Source organism: Oryctolagus cuniculus, chromosome 2 (genome assembly GCF_964237555.1).
Source record: "Oryctolagus cuniculus chromosome 2, mOryCun1.1, whole genome shotgun sequence".
Lineage (NCBI taxonomy): Eukaryota > Metazoa > Chordata > Mammalia > Lagomorpha > Leporidae > Oryctolagus > Oryctolagus cuniculus.
In genome coordinates, this window is record NC_091433.1 from 801972 (window position 1) to 821852 (window position 19881).

Below are 19881 nucleotides of genomic sequence, written 5' to 3' on the forward strand. Positions count from 1 at the left end.
ACGCACTCAGTAGGCGGCCGTGGGCACACTGTGGTCATGCGTGGTCAATGACCGCCAGTGGCCCAGCTCAGGCAGACCCGGGCATTGACTTCCGGCTGACTTCATGATCTGTGCTGCCCCTGCTGTGCCTGGAGCCTCTCGTTTGTTTCTGTCTTCGGACGGTGAGTCCTGGGCCTCGCGCCTGCGCTCGCGCTCGGCTGCGGACAGACGCGAAGCTTGGGGCTCTCTGTGCTGAGCCAGCCCCGGGCAGCCCCGAGACCTGTAGCTCTGTGAGGCATTGTCTGCTCGGGGCATTTTGCAGCTTTCATGGTTTGCCATAACCTCTGGATTTAGAGATCCCATTGCCAGTGAAAGTCTGTAATAAACCATTACAATACGGAGCTCAAAGTGTGCGTGAGTGTGCTGACCGGAGTCTGATTGCCTTCACCGACTGTTGCAGCTCTGCAGGAGGCTGAGGCTCGCTTCCGGGAAGTCAAGCTTCAGAGGGAGGCCCGAGAGACACAAGAGAGCGAGCGCAAGCCCCCGCCCTACAAGCACATCAAGGTGACCCGCGGGAGCTCCTGTTGCGTGTGTGTGCGTGTGCGTGTGTGTGAGTGCATGGTCCTCAAGTCCACGGACGGTTTGAGAGGACTGGTGTGCGCCGGCAGTGGCAGCTGTGCTGAGGTATCCTCCTCACACGAGGGTGACCGTGCAGGCTCATTGTTTGCCTCAGAGTGTGACGCTCATGCTAGGAGTCCGGGCAGGGCTGGGGTAGGCCCTGCTGTCACCCACACCAGACAAGCCCGGGGAGGAGGAAACCAGCCTGCTCCCTCGGCTGGAGCCAGTGAGGCACGAGGACCCTCCTTCCTCGGAGCACAGGGCGGGGACGGTCCAGGGCGCTCTTGTGTGTCCTGGGCTGACTATGGGGCCCAGGGCCCTGGCAGAGCCGGTGTCCACACCGGGAGGAGGTGTGCCAGGCACATGCGCTGGGCACCTCGTGCCTCTCCTCAGAGTGGCCTGTGTTGGCCGCCTTTCCACACACGTGTGCTCCATATGTGCTTCTGAAATCTGGCTGTACTTGGTATGTTTGTATGTAAAGAAAATAATTTCTGTTCCTCTGTATTTAATATTTTCTTAGGAACTGAGTCCCCAAACGGTTACACAGCGTGAAACTTTTAGATCTTGGGGAGCATTTCCAGACTGTTCTCTGAGGTGTCTCTGTTTCACAGCAGTGAAAAGGGAATCTTTGTTGTGGCTCAGCAGGTTAAGCCACGGCTTGGGACACTCGAATCCCAAGTTGGAGCACTGGGTTGAGTCCTGGCTGCTCCACTTCCTGTCCAGCTTCCTGCTGAGGTGCCTAGGAAGGCGGCAGATGATGGCCCAGTTGCTTGGGCCCCACGTGGGCACCCAAGTGGGAGACCCGGATGGAGTTCCTGGCTCCTGGCTTCTGCTTGGCCCAGCCCTGGCTGTTGTGGGCACAAAAGGGTGTCTTTTACATCTTCCCTTAAGTTGTCAATTTCTGCTTGATTTCTCTCTGTTCTCTCTACTGCATTTTATTTGCGTGTCCCTCTGTTAATAGTAAGCCTCCTGCTCACTTCTGCCTCCCTGGACGGCCTCCTGTGTGGCCACTGTGGGTGCTTAGTGCCGGGAGGGTCAGAGGTGTGCGGCTGCAGCCTCTGCGACCCCTGCCCTGCCCGTCGCGGTGGGCACAGGCCAGGGTCAGCCCGCTCTCAGAAGTCAGGAGCACAAGCAGGTAACAGAGCGGGTCCTGGAATGAGGCCCTCACACAGCAGTCCCACGTTCGTGTTCTCTCTCTCTTTAAAGATTTATTCATTTGAAAAGCAGAGTGACAGAAGGAGAGACAGAGGCAGGGAGATCAGATCTTCCATCTGCTGATTCACTCCCAAATGACTGCAATGGCCAGGGCTGGGCCAGGTCAAAACCAGGAGCCAAGAGGAACTCCATCCGGGCCTCCCACATGAGTGACTGGGGCCCAGGGACTTGGGCCATCCTCTGCTGCCTTCCCTAGGTGTGTTAGCAGGGAGCTGGCCTGGAAGTGGAGCAGCGGGGACTCGAGCTGCAATGTGGGACGGTGGTGTTGCAGGCAGTGGCTTAATGCAGTGCTGCCTCCTGCCCTGTTGTAAAGCTCCCAGGTCAGGGGTTGACCCTCTGCCTGCTGTGCTGGGGTCGCTGTGTGTGTCCCAGAGCGCCTCGGGGCGTACGGGGGTCCGCGAGGCTGTGCCTGTGTGGGCCAAGACGCTTCCTCCCTGCAGGTGAACAAGCCCTATGGGAAAGTGCAGATCTATACGGCGGATATCTCTGAAATCCCCAAGTGCAACTGCAAGCCCACCGACGAGAACCCCTGCGGCCTGGACTCCGAGTGCCTGAACAGGATGCTGATGTTCGAGTGCCACCCGCAGGTGTGCCCCGCGGGCGAGCACTGCCAGAACCAGTGCTTCACCAAACGCCAGTACCCAGAGACCAAAATCATCAAGACAGACGGCAAAGGCTGGGGCCTGGTGGCCAAGAGGGACATCAGAAAGGTGCGTGCCCCGCCCCTCCCTGTTCCAGGAAATTACAGCTCTCTGGTGGCCTGGACTTCCGTGTGCTTGTGGTTTCGCGTTCATGTGAGAAGGGTGTTTTTAACCATGTTTTTGAATTGAATTCACTACAATTAAATGTTAAGATGTCACAGGAAGAAGTATCAAAGTCAAAATGTATAAATTCCCTTAAAGCAAGCAGTGAGTCAGGGTTTCCATGGTTGCTTTTCTGAAGTAAAAGGTTTTGTGAAATGGCGACTGCTTTCCTTGGAGAAGAGCCCCCTGCTCAGCAGGTGCGGGCAGTCCTGGCACAGGCTAGGGCAGACTCGTTAGGAAGCCCCATCTCCAGCCTCAGACGCATGGCCGGGGCATCGCTACGTAAGCAGACAGGTGGAGCCGCTCGGCTCGCTGCAGCTCGGCGCTGCTGTGGTTTGGCCTTGCCTCAGGTTGGGTGGTCTCAGACCCACGGGTTGACAGCACAGGGAATGAGCCCTGGTGCCAGGCCCAGCCCAGATGGAAAAGGCTGCTTAGAAATACCCGAGGCAGGCCGGCGCCGCGGCTCACTAGGTTAATCCTCTGCCTTGCGGCACCGGCACACCGGGTTCTAGTCCCGGTCGGGGTGCCGGATTCTGTCCCGGTTACCCCTCTTCCAGGCCAGCTCTCTGCTGTGGCCCGGGAGTGCAGTGGAGGATGGCTCAGGTCCTTGGGCCCTGCACCCCATGGGAGACCAGGAGAAGCACCTGGCTCCTGCCATCGGATCAGCGCGGTGCGCCAGCTGCGGCGGCCACTGGAGGGTGAACCAACGGCAAAGGAAGACCTTTCTCTCTCTCTCTCTCTCTCTCACTGTCCACTCTGCCTGTCAAAAAAAAAAAAAAAACAAAAAACAAAATTTAAAAACCCGCGCAGCCTTGCTCCTCTGCCTGCCGTGATGGGCACTCTGGCTGGGTGGCCGTCAGGCTCTTGGTGACGGAGCTGTGTGGATGCTCCGTTGTCAGGAAGTGCTCTTGGAGAGAGAAATGTTGCCACTTTACGAATGTTTGGGTAGGTTTTCCACAGAGACTTCCATTCCCGAGTCCTGAGGAGAGGGGCCGCATAACGAGAACTGCGCCGGCCCTGCCCGCCTGGTCTTGGGAGTCGGAAGTCGCTGTTCTGGCTGGCTGGCGTGGCGTCTGCAGCTCCCTGCCGAGCCGTGGTCAGGACGCCCCGCGCTCACCACGCTTCTCTGCTTTCCAGGGAGAGTTTGTTAACGAGTACGTGGGTGAGCTGATTGACGAAGAGGAGTGCATGGCAAGGATCAAACACGCACACGAGAATGACATCACTCACTTCTACATGCTCACTATCGACAAGGTAACGCCAGGTGCATCTTCACCGTGTCCTGGATGTGGGGAGGCCGTGTCCTGCCCTGTGGTGACGTTGTGTCCCGTGTCCACCTTTCCCTCTGTCAGCAGCCCCCTGGAGGCCGGAGTTGAGAGAGTAGCGGGTTCACAATGGTGTGTGGAAAGATTGCAGGGCTCAGTCTTCACAGAACACAGGAAGTGGTGACTAGATCCAGAGAGAGCTGTGTGGAAATAGGAATGTCCATGGGCCATGCTGGTTGAACCCTGAGAAAGCTGTGCTCCCCACTTTGGGGGTGGGGCACCTGTGGCCAGTGGAGCCCACCAGAGGTGACTGTTGGCTTTGTGTTATTTGCTGTAAGATTTGGGGTCCAGACCCTTCAGTGAGGACAGGGTCACAAAGGACCAGAGGTAACGTGTTCTGCTTGGTCAGAACCTGAATTGGATGTGGGGCTGTGAGGGATGTGGGCTGTGAGGGACGTGACGTGGGCTGTGAGGGACGTGACGTGACTGTGAGGGACGTGACGTGGACTGTGAGGGACGTGACGAGGCTGTGAGGGATGTGGGCTGTGAGGGACGTGACGTGGGCTGTGAGGGACGTGATATGGGCTGTGAGGGACATGACGTGACTGTGAGGGACGTGACGAGGCTGTGAGGGACGCGACGTGGGCTGTGAGGGACGTGACGTGGCTGTGAGGGACGTGACGTGACTGTGAGGGACGTGACGTGGACTGTGAGGGACGTGACGTGACTGAGGGACGTGACGTGGACTGTGAGGGACGTGACGTGGCTGTGAGGGACGTGACAAGGCTGTGAGGGACGTGACATGGGCTGTGAGGGACGTGACGAGGCTGTGAGGGACGTGACGTGGCTGTGAGGGATGTGACATGGGCTGTGAGGGACGTGACGAGGCTGTGAGGGACGTGACGTGGCTGTGAGGGACGTGACGTGGCTGTGAGGGACGTGACGTGGCTGTGAGGGACGTGACGTGGCTGTGAGGAACGTGACGTGGCTGTGAGGGACGTGACGAGGCTGTGAGGGACGTGACGAGGCTGTGAGGGACGTGACGTGGCTGTGAGGGACGTGACGAGGCTGTGAGGGACGTGACGTGGCTGTGAGGGACGTGACGTGACTGTGAGGGACGTGACGTGACTGTGAGGGACGTGACGAGGCTGTGAGGGACGTGACGAGGCTGTGAGGGACGCGACGTGGGCTGTGAGGGACGTGACGTGGCTGTGAGGGACGTGACGTGACTGTGAGGGACGTGACGTGGACTGTGAGGGACGTGACGTGACTGAGGGACGTGACGTGGACTGTGAGGGACGTGACGTGGCTGTGAGGGACGTGACAAGGCTGTGAGGGACGTGACATGGGCTGTGAGGGACGTGACGAGGCTGTGAGGGACGTGACGTGGCTGTGAGGGATGTGACATGGGCTGTGAGGGACGTGACGAGGCTGTGAGGGACGTGACGTGGCTGTGAGGGACGTGACGTGGCTGTGAGGAACATGACGTGGCTGTGAGGGACGTGACGTGGCTGTGAGGAACATGACGTGGCTGTGAGGGACGTGACGAGGCTGTGAGGGACGTGACGAGGCTGTGAGGGACGTGACGTGGCTGTGAGGGACGTGACGAGGCTGTGAGGGACGTGACGTGACTGTGAGGGACGTGACGTGGACTGTGAGGGACGTGACGTGGACTGTGAGGGACGTGACGAGGCTGTGAGGGACGTGACGTGGCTGTGAGGGACGTGACGTGGACTGTGAGGGACGTGACGAGGCTGTGAGGGATGTGACGTGACTGTGAGGGACGTGACGTGGACTGTGAGGGACGTGACGAGGCTGTGAGGGACGTGACGTGGACTGTGAGGGACGTGACGTGGACTGTGAGGGACGTGACGTGGCTGTGAGGGACGTGACGTGGCTGTGAGGGACGTGACGAGGCTGTGAGGGACGTGACGAGGCTGTGAGGGACGTGACGTGGCTGTGAGGGACGTGACGTGGCTGTGAGGGACGTGACGTGACTGTGAGGGACGTGACGTGGCTGTGAGGGACGTGATGTGGCTGTGAGGGACGCGATATGGGCTGTGAGGGACGTGACGTGGCTGTGAGGGACGCGACGTGGCTGTGAGGGACGCGATATGGGCTGTGAGGGACGTGACGTGGCTGTGAGGGACGTGACGTGGACTGTGAGGGACGTGACGAGGCTGTGAGGGACGTGACGTGGACTGTGAGGGACGTGACGTGGACTGTGAGGGACGTGACGTGGCTGTGAGGGACGTGACGTGGCTGTGAGGGACGTGACGAGGCTGTGAGGGACGTGACGAGGCTGTGAGGGACGTGACGTGGCTGTGAGGGACGTGACGTGGCTGTGAGGGACGTGACGTGACTGTGAGGGACGTGACGTGGCTGTGAGGGACGTGACGTGGCTGTGAGGGACGTGACGTGGCTGTGAGGGACGTGACGTGGCTGTGAGGGACGTGACGAGGCTGTGAGGGACGTGACTGGGCTGTGAGGGACGTGACGTGACTGTGAGGGACGTGACGTGGCTGTGAGGGACGTGACGTGACTGTGAGGGACGTGATGTGGCTGTGAGGGACGTGACGTGGGCTGTGAGGGACGTGACGAGGCTGTGAGGGACGTGACGTGACTGTGAGGGACGTGACGTGGCTGTGAGGGACGTGACGTGGCTGTGAGGGACGTGACGTGGCTGTGAGGGACGTGACGTGACTGTGAGGGACGTGATGTGGGCTGTGAGGGACGTGACGTGGCTGTGAGGGACGTGACGTGGACTGTGAGGGACGTGATGTGGGCTATGAGGGACGTGACGAGGCTGTGAGGGACGTGACGTGACTGTGAGGGACGTGATGTGGCTGTGAGGGACGTGACGTGGACTGTGAGGGACGTGACGAGGCTGTGAGGGACGTGACTGGGCTGTGAGGGACGTGACGTGACTGTGAGGGACGTGACGTGGCTGTGAGGGACGTGACGTGGCTGTGAGGGACGTGACGAGGCTGTGAGGGACGTGACGAGGCTGTGAGGGACGCGATATGGGCTGTGAGGGACGTGACATGGGCTGTGAGGGACGTGACGTGGCTGTGAGGGACGCGATATGGGCTGTGAGGGATGCGGGGCTGTGGGACAGTGGGGGAGGTCCTAATTGGGACTGGAAGCTACTGCTAAAGTTAGATTTCTCAGCTGTGCGGGAGAATGTGCCTGTGATGTGTACAGGGTCCTGTGTTAATACTGAAGACTCAGAGAACCAAACAACGTGTGTGTACGTGTGCATATGCATGCGTGTGCATCTGTGTCTGCGTGGGTATGTGCGTATGTGTACGTGTGTGCACGCACGTGTGTGTTTAGGGTGAGCACTTGGCACAGGGAGTAAGGTGCCACCTAAGACATGCGCGTTCCATGTCAGTGCCTGGGTTTGAGTCTCAGTTGCCCTCCAGTTCCAGCTTCCTGCTGAGTGCTCCCTGGAAGGCATCAAGTGACCCTCAGGTGCTGGGTCCTTGCCTGACTGAGTTCTGGGCTCCTGCACAGGCCCTGCTGCTGTGAGCACATGCGGAATCCGTGGAGGGGAGATCTTTATCCGTCTCTGTCCCTCTGCCTTTCAAGTACATTTAAAAATAATAGATTTCTAAAATAAAGAAATGGCGTAGAAGGTGTGGGCAGTGCAGCTGAGCGGTGGACAGCCTCCTGCCTGCAGCACGCCACCCTCAGGACCTGGCCCCCACAGCCGTGGAGGGGAACAGGGCCTCTGACCTAACCACGCTCCAGTGGGGACTCCCAGAAAAGCTCTCTGGTTTTTGTTTTAAGATATTTGTTTATTTGAAAGGCAGAATTACAGACAGGCAGAGAGAGAGAGAGAGAGACCGACCTTCTGTCCAGCTGGTTCACTCCCACAATGGCCAGAGCTGTGCTGATCTGAAGCCAGGAACCACGAGCTTCTTCCAGGTCTCCCACGTGGGTGCAGAGGCCCAAGGACCTGGGCCATCTTCTACTGCTTTCCCAGGCCACAGCAGAGAGCTGGATAGGAAGTGGAGCTGCCAGGACGCGAACTGATGCCCATATGGGATGCTGGCACTGCAGGCAGTGGCTTTACCAACTATGCCACATTGCCAGGGCCCCAGAAAAGCTCTCTAATGTTGGAGCAGGCAAGCTGGGAGCGGCAAGAGCACCAGCTCCGTGGGGGCACGGGCGTGAAACAGATGGGGGCTTGCGTTCTCGCCTTCCTGTGGGAGCAGCAGCGAGGCCTGCTCAGAGTCTGGTGGTCAGCAGAGCTGCAGCTCCTGTGCTGACCCCCGTGGAGGGCAGTGGTGGCCCCAGGAGGCAGTGACTCGACTCCCATTCGTCGGGGGTGAGAGGCAACGGGGCCCTAGGCCTGTGCCTCACTGGATTTTGGAGTCTAAATTTGAACTGCTTGTGTGTTCTAAGGAATGCCAAGTGCAGCCTCTGACAGAGCTGGTCTTAGATGCGGTTTCACCTGGTGTCTGGAGCAAAGACAGACCTGTGATTTGTGAGAAACATCGAAGCAGTCTCTACGCATGTATTCCTGCAAAACAAAGACCAGTCCCACGTAAACGTTTACAAAGCACAGTTCAGCGTGAGCTCCAGGAGAGATCCTGCAGCCTCTGGGTCACTCCCCAGATAGGTAGAATGTCCAGGGCTGAGCCAGGCTGGAGCCAGGCTCCGGGAGCTCAGTCTAGGCCTGCCCCGTGGGTGGCAGGGACCCATGCACTTGCACCATCCCAGGCCTGCAGAGTGGGCATCTGAGTCAGGGTGCACACCCAGACCTCCCAGTCCAGATGTCCCCCCTTACCTGCCCCCAACACACACACGGGCCTAGCTGTTGTGAGAGCCTGAATTATTGGGGCTAAGTCTGAAGAAGAATGTAAAATAAGTGAATTAGAAATGGTTAAAGCCATATAGATGTTTAGAGATCAGAGGAAAAACGAGACATGAGGAGGTAAAGCAGACAGACTTCAACGAGTGAGACTGGGAGTTGAGATTGTCACGGAGAGGATTCTGGGAAGGGGGCAGGTGGCAGTCACACGGGCGCAGTCTGCCTATGGGAGCTGCGTGGGACTCGGGGTCTGTGCAGGACAGCAGACTTCACAGGAAGGCTTGGCTGGAACCCTGCCTTCATTCTGCCAGGTCCAGCTCTTGGCACAGTGGCTGCCACCCATCCGCCTTGGCAGCCAGCTGTGCCCCGTCTGTGGAGTGAGCCAAGGTGGGCAGAGAGGACTGTGAGGGTCTGGTCTCGGAGGCGGGGATGGTGGTGCCCTTCCCGCGGTTGTCGCGAGCCCTGCCCTTGCCTTAACAGGTTTCATTTGTCTCTCCCCCTGTGAGAGTCACTCATGAAAGACTGGGACGCTGCGAGCAGCGTGCCTGTGGGGAAGCAGAGAGTGACCACACCTGGCCAGAAAGGACCTGTGGAGGCCTGAGCCCGGGGCAGGTGTTGCAGTGGTCGAGGCACTGCTTGGGTTGCCTGCGTTTTGTACCCAAGTCCCTGCTGGGCGTGACTTCCGGCTCTGAGCCGGCCCTCTGCCAGTGTGCACCTGGGGGCAGCAGTGATGGCTCAAGTTACTGAACACTGCGGGAGACCCAGGAGGAGTTCTGGGAGTGGACAGCAGGTGGACAGTCAGTGTCTCTCTATCTCTGCCTTTCAAATCTTTTTTTTTTTTCATCCCACTCTGGTCCTTGGCACAGACGCTGTGTACATCAATCCCAAAACCTACAAATAATAAAAACTAACAAAACTGCAAACCCTGGGGAAAGCGGCCTTCAGGAGCTACCACATTAAATGGAGTAAACAGTCCACTTTTCAACAAAAAAATCACAAGACCTGTGGAGAAGCAAGAAAAAGGGGCCCATGCCCGTTGAAAGGAAAGCAGCAGTGGACAAGACCTGTCCCTGAAGACGGGGTGGGGTCTCCTAGAGACAGACTTCAGAGCAGCTGCTTCCGAGACGCGCCAGAAACCAGAGGCAGACAACGCAGACGGTCGGGTCCATGTGTGAACACAATTCCCATGAGGAGGGAAGGTGGACAGAAAACTGGGACAAAAAGTACAAACCTGAAATGAAAACCTGAAGCACAGAGGAAGAATCATGAGCTTGAGAAAGGACTGGGAATCGTCGCGTCAGGAACAGAGAGAAGGATGGAAGGAGCGGGCACAGCCGAGGGCCTGGCACAAGCCCGTGCCTGTGGGCGTCCTGGGAAGAGCAGAGAGAACGTCGGAAGAAGGTTCATGAAATGCAGGAGTGTAAACTCCAAAGAGGCTGAATGAACTCCAAGCGACAGGAACCCAGAGATCCACACAGAGACGCCGTACAGTCAGACTTAAAAACAAATGATGGGGGCTGGCTCTGCGGCACAGCAGGTGGAGCCCCTGCCTGTGACACCAGCATCCTACATGGGCGCTGGTTCGAGTCCCAGCTGCTCCACTTCCGATCCAGCTCTCTGCTAACGTGCCTGAGAAAGCAGCAAAAGATGGCCCAAGTGCTCGGGCCCCTGCACCAGCGTGGGAGATCCGGAAGAAGCTCCTGGCTCCTGGCTTCAGCCTGGCCCAGCCCCGGCAGCTGCAGCCTTCTGGGGAGTGAACCAGCAGATGGAAGATCTTTCTCTTCTCTGTCTCTTCCTCTCTATGTAACTCTAACTTTCAAATAAATAAGTTCTTAAAAATTTTTTTAGAGAGTGGAATAGCCAGGACTTGAACTGGTGCTCCTATGGGATAGCCAGTGTTGCAGGCGTTGGCTTAACCCACCGCACCACAGTGCCGGCCCCTAATGCATTCTGTTCTCCAGTAGTATCCTGACACCAAAGCCCAGCAACGACACAGAAGAGAAGGGCTGCAGCCCGCGTCCCTCGTGGCCGTCAGGCAGAGGAATCGGGCCACGCGCGAGGGCTTCGTGCTAGAGTGCAGGGGTGCTTCTGTAAACAAACGCCAGGCAGCGGGACTCTCTGGTGGAGTGGACCACGTGGTCTGCAGGGTGGAGAGGGACACGTGATCTGCAGGGTGGAGTGGACCACGTGGTCTGCAGGGTGGAGAGGGACACGTGATCCCCTGAGCTGCTGGAGAGCAAAGGTGGCCGCTGTGGGACAGGAGGAGACCGCCTCCGTGTGGAGGAAGCTCGTGGGACACGCAGCCGGCGTGGGCTGAGCTGCGCCTCCGAGGAGAGGCGAGGCCAGGATGCTGCTTTTGCCGCTCACTCAACAGAACACTGAAAGTCTAGTCAGAACAGGCCAGGAAATGAAATGAAATCATGGAAACTGGAGAGGAAGAGTACAGCGTTCTCTGCTGACTGTGTGAGAAGCCATGAGAGGTAGTAAGAGATGACCGTGGACTGCAGAGTGGACACACGCACCCAGTTTCTGTGCCTGACAGGAGGGAGGTCAGCAGACAGCTGCAGTGGTGACCCAGCCTCGGAAAGAATGGAGTACTTAGGACTCAGTTGGCCAGTAAAATCCACAAACCCTCCTGAGACGCCACAGACACAGGGGCCGTGAAGGGGGAGGCCCTACACCGTGCGGCTCCAGCGGTCTGCCAGCACAGAGCTGTAGCTGGGAGCATGGCCGTGTTGTAACGCAGCTCTGAGCCAGGTGAGCCCTGTGGTCCTGCGGATCTGGACGAGAGCCGAGAGGCTGGGTCTGCGCGTGCGGGAGGGGTGTTTGGGTCCTGACCCAACATCACATGCGAAGTTCTAGATGATCAGGGCCCAAGTCAGGCCTGAGACAGTGAAACCCGGAACAGAAGCTGCTCGGTGCCGGGCAGTGATTTCTTAGACTTGACACAAAGGTGCAGGGGACGAAAGACAAAGTGGACAAACCAGACCTCGTGGACATGGTTGAATTCTGTGCCAAAGACAGTGTCTGTTAATCCTGATACCCGATTAACACCCAGAATGCAGAAACTTCCTAAAACTCAACCGCAGGAAGCAGACAGCCAAATACAAGAGTGAGCGGGGGCCACGACGCAGGGCCCCGCCCAGTCACTCTCGGATGCAGCTGCTTGCCAACCGTGGCCCAGCCACACGGACCCCGCCGCCCCGTGGGAGACCCGGCTGCAGTCGTCTCCTGGTTTCGGCCTGGCTCAGCCGCAGCTGCTTACAGGCATGTGGGGGAGAGAAGCAGGGGGTAGAAGATCTCTTTCCATCTGTCTGCCTTCCAAATAAAACAAAAATAAAAATTTTTTGATGACTTGAATAGACATTTCTTCAAAGAAGTATGCAGATGACCAGCAACATACAGAAAGATGTCCCTCACCGCTGATAGAGAAATAACAATCGAAACCGAAGCAAGAGACCCCCCTGCCATGAGCCTGGCTGGGAGATAGCTGGTCAGCCAGGACATGGAGCCGGAGCCCTGGGTCACGGCTGTCGGTGTGATACGAGTCGGTAACTGGACAGGAGTGCCAAGGGGCATCGTCACAGGGTCGGGCCGATCCGCCCTGGTTAGCACTGAAGACTGGGAGGCAGAGGCGCAGAGAAAGGCGTTGACACCACACCCACAGCATTTCAATTACCCCAGCCAAAACGCGGGAGGGGTGCAAGTGTCCCGCAGCCGTGGACGAAGAGCGAGCTTTGGTGGACCTGCAGTTGCGTGGTACTCGGCCTTGGGAAGAAGGGGCTTCCGTGGCTGCGCCTGCAGCGTCGGCATCCCACGTGGGCGCCGGTTCTAGTCCCGGCTGCTCCACTTCCCATCCAGCTCTGCTGTGGCCTGGGAAAGCAGTGGAAGATGCCCAAGTGCTTGGGCCCCTGCACCCGCGTGGGAGACCCGGAGGAAGCTCCTGGCTCCTGATTGGCCCAGCTCTGGCTGTTGCCGCCATCTGGGGAGTGAACCAGCAGACAGAAGCTCGCTCTCTTTCTCTCTCTCTAACTCTGCCTTCAGATAAAAAAAGAAATTTTTTTCGAGCGCTTCTGCAGTGTGGTGCGTCATGTTATGTGACAGAAGCCGGGGAGCGGCCAGGCTCACGGCCCGGGGGCGGGTGTTGGTTTGTGTGAAAGGTGCCGAGTTCTGCAGGCGGGCGGCGTCTGACAGTCACTTTACAATCTGAAGAGAAGATTATAAATTTCACACTGGGCATGCTTGACAACAGTTCTAAACCAGGGAGAATCCTCACTGCATTGGCCAGCGGTGGTTTGAGAAATTAAGACAGCCGCAGAGGAGGTGACTGACGTGGAAGATGGCGTCACAGAAGTGACTGTCGCGGACAGAACGATAAAGCAGAGGAAACGGCGCGGGGTGCTCGGAGGTGTTCTGGGAGGAAAGTGACGTCGTCGTCCTGCTGCCCACACCTGCTTCTGATCAGGCGCAGTGAGCATTGCCGTGTGTTGGCGCACGGTAAACCCAGGAGCTACAGGCTGCCAGAGATGGACCCCAGCCCGGGCGGAGGCGTGGCAGCCAGCCCCAGGGGAGTGAGCTGGGCGAGGCCAGGAGGGGACGTGGACGCGCAGGCAGAGGGCTCTAGAAGAGTGGGCGCGGGTTCTGGCCGTGACGGGGAGTGCCACGGAGCCGAATTCCGTCACCTTGGTCTTTGTCAGGTGCAGGGGCTTCAGAAAGTGCGTGGAAAAACGGAATGGAAAGACGTCTGTTTGGAGCAAAGTTTGGAAATGCACGCATGCTGTTTTCATGGTAGACCCCTCCCGTGTGCCTTTGAAGGACTGTAAAGTGTCCCTGCTCAATGGAGAGGGTCTTCCGCCTGCTGGTTCACTCCCAGGCGCTCGGCTCTCCCACGTGCTCGCGGGACGTCTGTCTGTGTGGTCTGTCTCCGCTTGCTCGTTGCTGGGCAGCGGCGTGGCTTAGTTTTTGCCAGAAGCCAGGAACGTCCCTCGGGGCCCGCCTGTGGGTGCCGTGCCCCTGACCACAGTGCTCCAGCCCGTTCCTGCCTCCGCCCCAGGCAGTGTGCAGCCCCCGAGCTCATCTTGTTCCGAAGTTTACTCACCGGGGGCATAGCTGGGCATAGCTGGTAAAGCCACGCCTGCGATGCTGACGCCACTTTGTGTCCTGGCTGCTCCCTTTTAAAAGAAAGGCTTGCTGATTGATCGATTGATTTTTTGACAGGCAGAGTTAGACAGAGAGAAAGGTCTTCCTTTTCCGTTGGTTCACCCCCCTAATGGCTGCTGCGGCCTGTGCGCTGCGCTGATCCGAAGCCAGGAGCCAGGTGCTTCCTCCTGGTCTCCCATGGGGGTGCAGGGCCCAAGCACTTGGGCCATCCTCCACTGCCCTCCTGGGCCACAGCAGAGAGCTGGACTGGAAGAGGGGAGCAACCGGGACAGAACCGGCGCCCCGACCAGGACTAGAACCCGAGGTGCCGGTGCTACAGGTGGAGGACTAGCCAAGTGAGCCGTGGCACTGGCCTATTTATTTATTTGAGAGGCAGAGTTACAGACAGGGAGAAACAGAATGGTCTTCCATCTGCTGGTTCACTCCCCAAATGGCTGCAAAAGCCGGAGCTGTGCCAATCTGAAGCCAGGAGCCAGGAGCTTCTTCCAGGTCTCCCATGTGGGTGCAGGAGCCCCAGGACTCGGGCCATCTTCTGCTGCCTTCCCAGGCCACAGCAGAGCTGGATTGGAAGTGGAGCACTGGGACTTGAACTGGCACCTAAATGGGATGCTGGCACTGCAGGTCACGACTTTACCTTGCCACAGCACCAGCCCCCTGGGAAAGCGGTGGAAGATGGCCCAAGTACCTGGTCCCTGCCATCCCTGTGGGAGACCTGGAAGAAGCTCCTGGCTCCTGGCTTCAGCCTGGCCCAGCCTCAGCTATTGCCGCCATTTGGAGACTGGATCAGCAGATGGAAGACCTCTCTGTCTCTCCCTGTAACTCTGTCAGACAAATACTTAAAAAAAAAGTTATTTTCATTTTCTTTGAGAGTAGAGGTCTTCAGTCTGCGACATGTGGGGCTGGGTCGGGCTGAGGCCAGGGGCAGAACTCTGTGGGGCTTCCAGGAACCCGCTGCCTCCCGGGGTCTCCTGCAGGGGTCCCACACAGCACCTGCCGTCGGGCTCGTCCTCATTGGCCTCTGTCCACTGCTTCCCTTACGGCTGTCTGTCTAGATTGGCTTTGCGGAATCGTTTGTTTATATCTGGTGCTCATTTTATAAAACTTTCAGTTTCATTTGAAAAGCAAAGAGAGGCTGGCAGATCTCCCAACTGCTGACTCAACCCAACTGCCCAGAGCAGCTGGGGCTGGACCAGGCAGAGCCAGGAATCGAGCTCCGTCCAGATCTCCCACGCGGGCAGCAGGGACCCGGCTACTTGAGCTGCCCTTCCTGTCTCCCGGGGTGCCCTGCCAGGAAGCTGGGATCGGGGGCAGAGCTGGAGCCAGGCACGTGGCATAGGTCTCGCAGTGCCGGCGTATGAGGCAGGCTGACGTGGGCCTCGGCGTGACACACTGCCATTTCTTCGTGGCCTTTGTCTGTCATCGGTCATTTTAGGGCCATCTCAGGGTCCTGCGCTCACCAGGGCTCCGGTCATCCTGTGGTCCTGACCTGTCCGTGAGCAAGAGACAGGACTGGTTTGGCGGTGCCCTGAGTGGTACGGGCACCACGGTTTTCAGTGCAAGCGGCGGTAGGCCGTGCGAGTCCTGCGGGAGGGCGCGTCGTTGCTCTCAGTGGCCACCGTGCGGCACGCCCGTCCGTGGGAAGCGGCTCCAAGGCGTCTCTCGGTGGAAATGTCTTTGAAATCATACACATGAGTATAATGGAAATCCTACGCGTGGTTTTCAAAAACTTTTGGCGCCAAAATAAACTTTTAATTCTGTCCATGAACTTTTTGAAGTAAAGACGTGTATCACTTGGCTTTCCTGTGATAGTTATTTGAAAGGCAGAGTGAGTGACGCACAGGGGTCTTCGTCTGCTGGTTCGGTCCCCAGATGGCCACCACAGCTGGGGCTGGGCCAGGCTGCAGCCAGGAGCTCCATCGGGGTTTCCCAGGGGCTGACTTGGGCCATCTTGAGCTGCCCTCCCAGGCACATTCGCAGGACCCTGGCTGGCGCACGACCCCGCGCTCCACGGGGGTGCCAGGTCACAGCCGGGGGCCCACCTCCACCTCTCCCCACAGGACCGCATCATCGACGCCGGCCCCAAGGGGAACTACTCGCGCTTCATGAACCACAGCTGCCAGCCCAACTGCGAGACCCTCAAGTGGACGGTGAACGGCGACACTCGCGTGGGCCTGTTTGCTGTGTGCGACATTCCTGCAGGTACCGCACGCGGGGACCTGGGCGGAGGGAGGTGGGTGGTGACGTGGGAGTCAGAAGCAGAGTGGACAGCTGTGGATTCTGCCAGTGCAGGTAGGAAGGTAGGCACAGTGCCAGGCCTGGGCGCGGCCAGGAGAGGGCACCATCTCCAGTGTGGTCCCCCCCCCCCCCCCCCCCCAGGGACGGAGCTCACCTTCAACTACAACCTCGACTGCCTGGGCAACGAGAAGACCGTCTGTCGCTGCGGGGCCTCCAACTGCAGTGGCTTCCTGGGGGACAGACCGAAGGTACGCGCCTCGCCTCTCCTCGGGCTCGGGGGCGTGGTCAGGCGAGGCTGTGCCGCCCGCCAGCCGCCCGCGCTCAGCACACTCAGGGAAGTCCTTTTTTTTTTTTTTCCCCCTAAGATGTAGTTACTTATTTGAAGAGCAGAGAGGGAGGGAGAGAGTCTCCATTCACTGGTTCACTCCCCAGCTCACTGCTACCACCAGGTCTGGGCCAGGCCCAAGCAGGGCCCGGAGCCCCAGCCGTGTGGGCGGAGCACTGCCTCGCCAGGCGCATCAGCGGGGAGCTGGGTTGGAAGTGGAGCAGCCGGGGTTCAAACTGGCGCTCTGACGGGTGCCACACCGCACCAGCGGCTTGGCCTTGGGGCAGAGCCGTGCCTATGTGTGGCCTCGACGTCCTTCCAGCCACAGCTGCCCCTGCCGGGGCTGCCAGCCTGCCCGCTGACCTTCCCGTCCGCGGCCTACGCACTCTCCCCTCCCGGTAACCGCCGTGTCTGCTTCTAGACGTCAGTGCCCCTGTCTGCGGACGAGAAGGGCAAAAAGGCCAAGAAGAAAAGCCGGAGGCGCCGCGCCAGGGGGGACGGCCGGCGGCAGTCGGAGGATGAGTGCTTCCGCTGCGGCGACGGCGGCCAGCTGGTGCTGTGTGACCGCAAGCTGTGCACGAAAGCCTACCACCTGTCCTGCCTGGGCCTGGGCAAGCGGCCCTTCGGTAGGTCCCCGGGCCGGGCTCTTCCCTCGGCTCTGCGCGATGCTGGCGCCTGCAGGAGCCCTTGGGGGAGGGGGGCTCAGGCTTGGTCCCCAACATCCCCGTCAGTGCTCACCAGCCGGCTGCCCCACACCTGGAAGTGGGGGGCCCAGGGCGTGCGCTGCCTGCACCTGAGAGAGGAGGGGCCCCAGTCTCCAGGGAGCCCGAGAAACCAGAAAGCCATGAAAAGGACAGACGTTTGTACGAAGGCGAGCATTCTGGCGGCAAAAGGTGACAGAGCAAGGCTGGAGACACAGGTGTCATCACGGGTGATGGCCGGCACGTCAGGTCCCAGAGGAGCCGGGGCGCCTGGACACGGGAGGCGGCGAGCCGGCGGCCTCGGCGCGCTCCCTGCCCTGGCCGGCAGTGCCCACTCAGTGGCGTCCTGTCTCGTTGCAGGGAAGTGGGAGTGTCCCTGGCATCACTGTGACGTGTGCGGCAAGCCTTCCACGTCGTTCTGCCACCTGTGCCCCAACTCGTTCTGCAAGGAACACCAGGACGGGGCCGTGTTCAGCTCCACCCAGGACGGGCAGGCCTACTGCTGCGAGCATGACTCGCCCTTCCCGGAGCCAGCCAAGTGCAAGGGGAAGAGGCGGCGGCGGCGGTGCTGGCGCAGGGTCACGGAAGGCAAGTAGTGCCAGGCGCCCGCTTGGCAGATCCAGGCAGCGCGGGGCCGCCGGCCCTGCCTGCGAGGAGGGGGGCCCGTGGCGCTGGCCCCGAGGCCCACGCCCGGAGCCGCAGGGACAGATGTAGGCCTCCCTCCACTGAGCCATCCCGCGCAGCGCCGCTGCGTCTGCACTGACGACCGTCCGAGCCGCCAGCCCTCGGCGCCACAGCGACACTTGAATCTCCACCAGCGCCAGGGTCCCCTCCGCTGTTTTTAGGTTAAAGTTGTGATTGAGTTAATTGGCATATGAAATGTTTTTATCTCACCTGAAGTGTATAGAATAGTCTTTCTTCCTAAGGGTCACTGTTAACTCGCTAACGCCGCCCGGTCCTGCTCAGTCACCACTCGGGAGACGCCAGTCACCCTGGGCTCCTTGGAAACCACGGTTGTGACCGTTACTCGTTCTTCTGGACCAGCTGTATGTTTCGTTTTGTGTACTAATGTGAATTTCTCAACGTGCTTTCCCGAGCTGGTGAGACGCCGGCCCCAGCCCTCCCTGCGCCTCTCCTGGGCACGCTCAGGCCTCACCAGCGCCGGGGAACTTGGTCTGTTTCTTTCATTTGGCTTTTCTTTACCCGTTTCTGGCCTTTGTTCTCAATATATTTTTGCTAAACTCTTCACAAGTCACCACCGACTGAAATGTGTATTTACTGATGTGACCCAGAGTACCCGCCTGGACCGGGCTCTGCAGGGGCCTGACGGCTGCCCGGGGACCCAGGCCAGGTCGGGGTTTAGGATTGCTGGCTACGGCAGCTTCCCTGCGGTCCCCAGACTGTAGTAAGGCCGCACCCCACACAGAACTCCCCGAGGCTCCCCTAGGTGCTGGCCAGGGCCGAGCACCCAGAGGAAGCAGGAGGCCGGGCCTTTGTCTCACACGCATTCCAGAGAAAAGTTTACACAACTTGAAAACCACCCGGGTCCCGTGGACTCCGGTTCTGGCAGGGCCGAGCACCGCCCTGGCCCCCGGGGAGCGGGAGGCGGTTTTGCCAGCCAGAGGCTGTCCCTGTGGTCTGCAGCAAGCAACCAAAGTGCGGACGCAGGTCGGCCTCCTGGGCACGGGCGGCCGGTGGGTGGCGCCCCCTCGGGGCCTGCCGCCTCTGTCTTCAGACTCCCGCTGAGCTCCAGGTTGTTCAGTGCTGGGCAGGGCGAGCCAGCGCCGTCACTTGTCTGAGAACCCCTCCTGCCGGCCGAGGGCTCCCAGACCGCGTCTGCAGTGCACCCCGGGAGCACGCTAACTTATTCTTGTGTTCGATGGTGGTGACGTTCTAGGACCGTGCAGTCACTTTGGAACTTTCAAATCCCATCTTCCTGAAAGATGGACTTAACAGGCTCCCGTCTCCAAAGACTGTTCAACCAACCAGCAAGTAACACTAACTTTAGAAAACCGGTTTACAGATCTGGGCACGCAGCTGGCCGTGCACACGGCAGGGCCCTGACCCCGCCCAGTTCTGTTCTGAGGATTCAGTATGTTCTGAACACCAGCTTCAATCCCTGGCCACGAACGGGGACATGGACCGGAAGCTGCCCGTGTGTGTCGGGACCCCTGGCCTCAGAAGCCAGCAGGAGCCACACCGGGACGCAGGCCCACACAGGGTCAGGCGGCAGCCCCACGCCCGCAGGCCTGGCGGCGTCGGCGCGTCCAGCAGTGGAGAGGCCGGGCTCTGCCCCTGCGGCGTCTGCCCGGGTCTCCGGCGGGTGGGCCTGTTTGACGGAAGTCACGCAGCCCTGGTGCTGGGTCAGCGGGGAGGAACTGCCGCGTGCACCCGCCCCGCCCCACCCCACACAGCTCCCCGTGCCTACACACGACCACGGGCAGGCTCCTCCTAGGAATCCTGGGTGCTATCACCAGTTTTCATAGTTAGACTTAAAAACTTGAAGTTCACTTCTGAGGCAAATATATTGAAATAGAGATTTGAGTGAGAATTGCCAGTTGGGGGAAATAGCATTTAAAGTGGAAAGTTGTGTTTGGAAAGTTGTGTATGAGTATTTTTGTATTAAAACATTTTTAAAGGCTTTTTTCTTATTTCTTTTATGTGGCTCGTGTGCTGCGTTTGCACTGGGCACTGAGGCCCCCACAGGCTGCAGCGCCCGGACCACCAGCGGGCCTCGGTCCCCAGGGAGGGTGGGGCGGGG

The 19881-nt window shown here is 59.3% G+C and overlaps 1 protein-coding gene and 1 non-coding gene across 6 annotated transcripts in view; both read left to right on the forward strand.

The window, feature by feature from the left end:
* NSD2 (nuclear receptor binding SET domain protein 2) overlaps positions 1–18382 on the forward strand; it is a 98317-nt gene extending 79935 nt beyond the window's left edge. For 4 of the 5 annotated variants that reach the window (XM_070067968.1, XM_070067971.1, XM_070067969.1 and 1 more), the window contains 7 exons: positions 440–543; positions 2253–2522; positions 3753–3869; positions 15917–16058; positions 16236–16342; positions 16841–17045; positions 17481–18382. In XM_070067968.1, the coding sequence (XP_069924069.1) occupies positions 440–543; positions 2253–2522; positions 3753–3869; positions 15917–16058; positions 16236–16342; positions 16841–17045; positions 17481–17716 (1181 nt within the window). In that variant the 3' untranslated portion in view covers positions 17717–18382. Of the gene's footprint in view, positions 1–439; positions 544–2252; positions 2523–3752; positions 3870–15916; positions 16059–16235; positions 16343–16840; positions 17046–17480 lie in introns of those variants that run through there. The other variant, XR_011386168.1, reaches the window with a different exon arrangement.
* On the forward strand, positions 15309–15420 carry LOC127488274 (small Cajal body-specific RNA 23). The gene has a single exon (XR_007915872.1). It is a non-coding gene; the product is annotated as a small Cajal body-specific RNA 23 (non-coding RNA).
* Positions 18383–19881: the final 1499 nt, after the last annotated feature.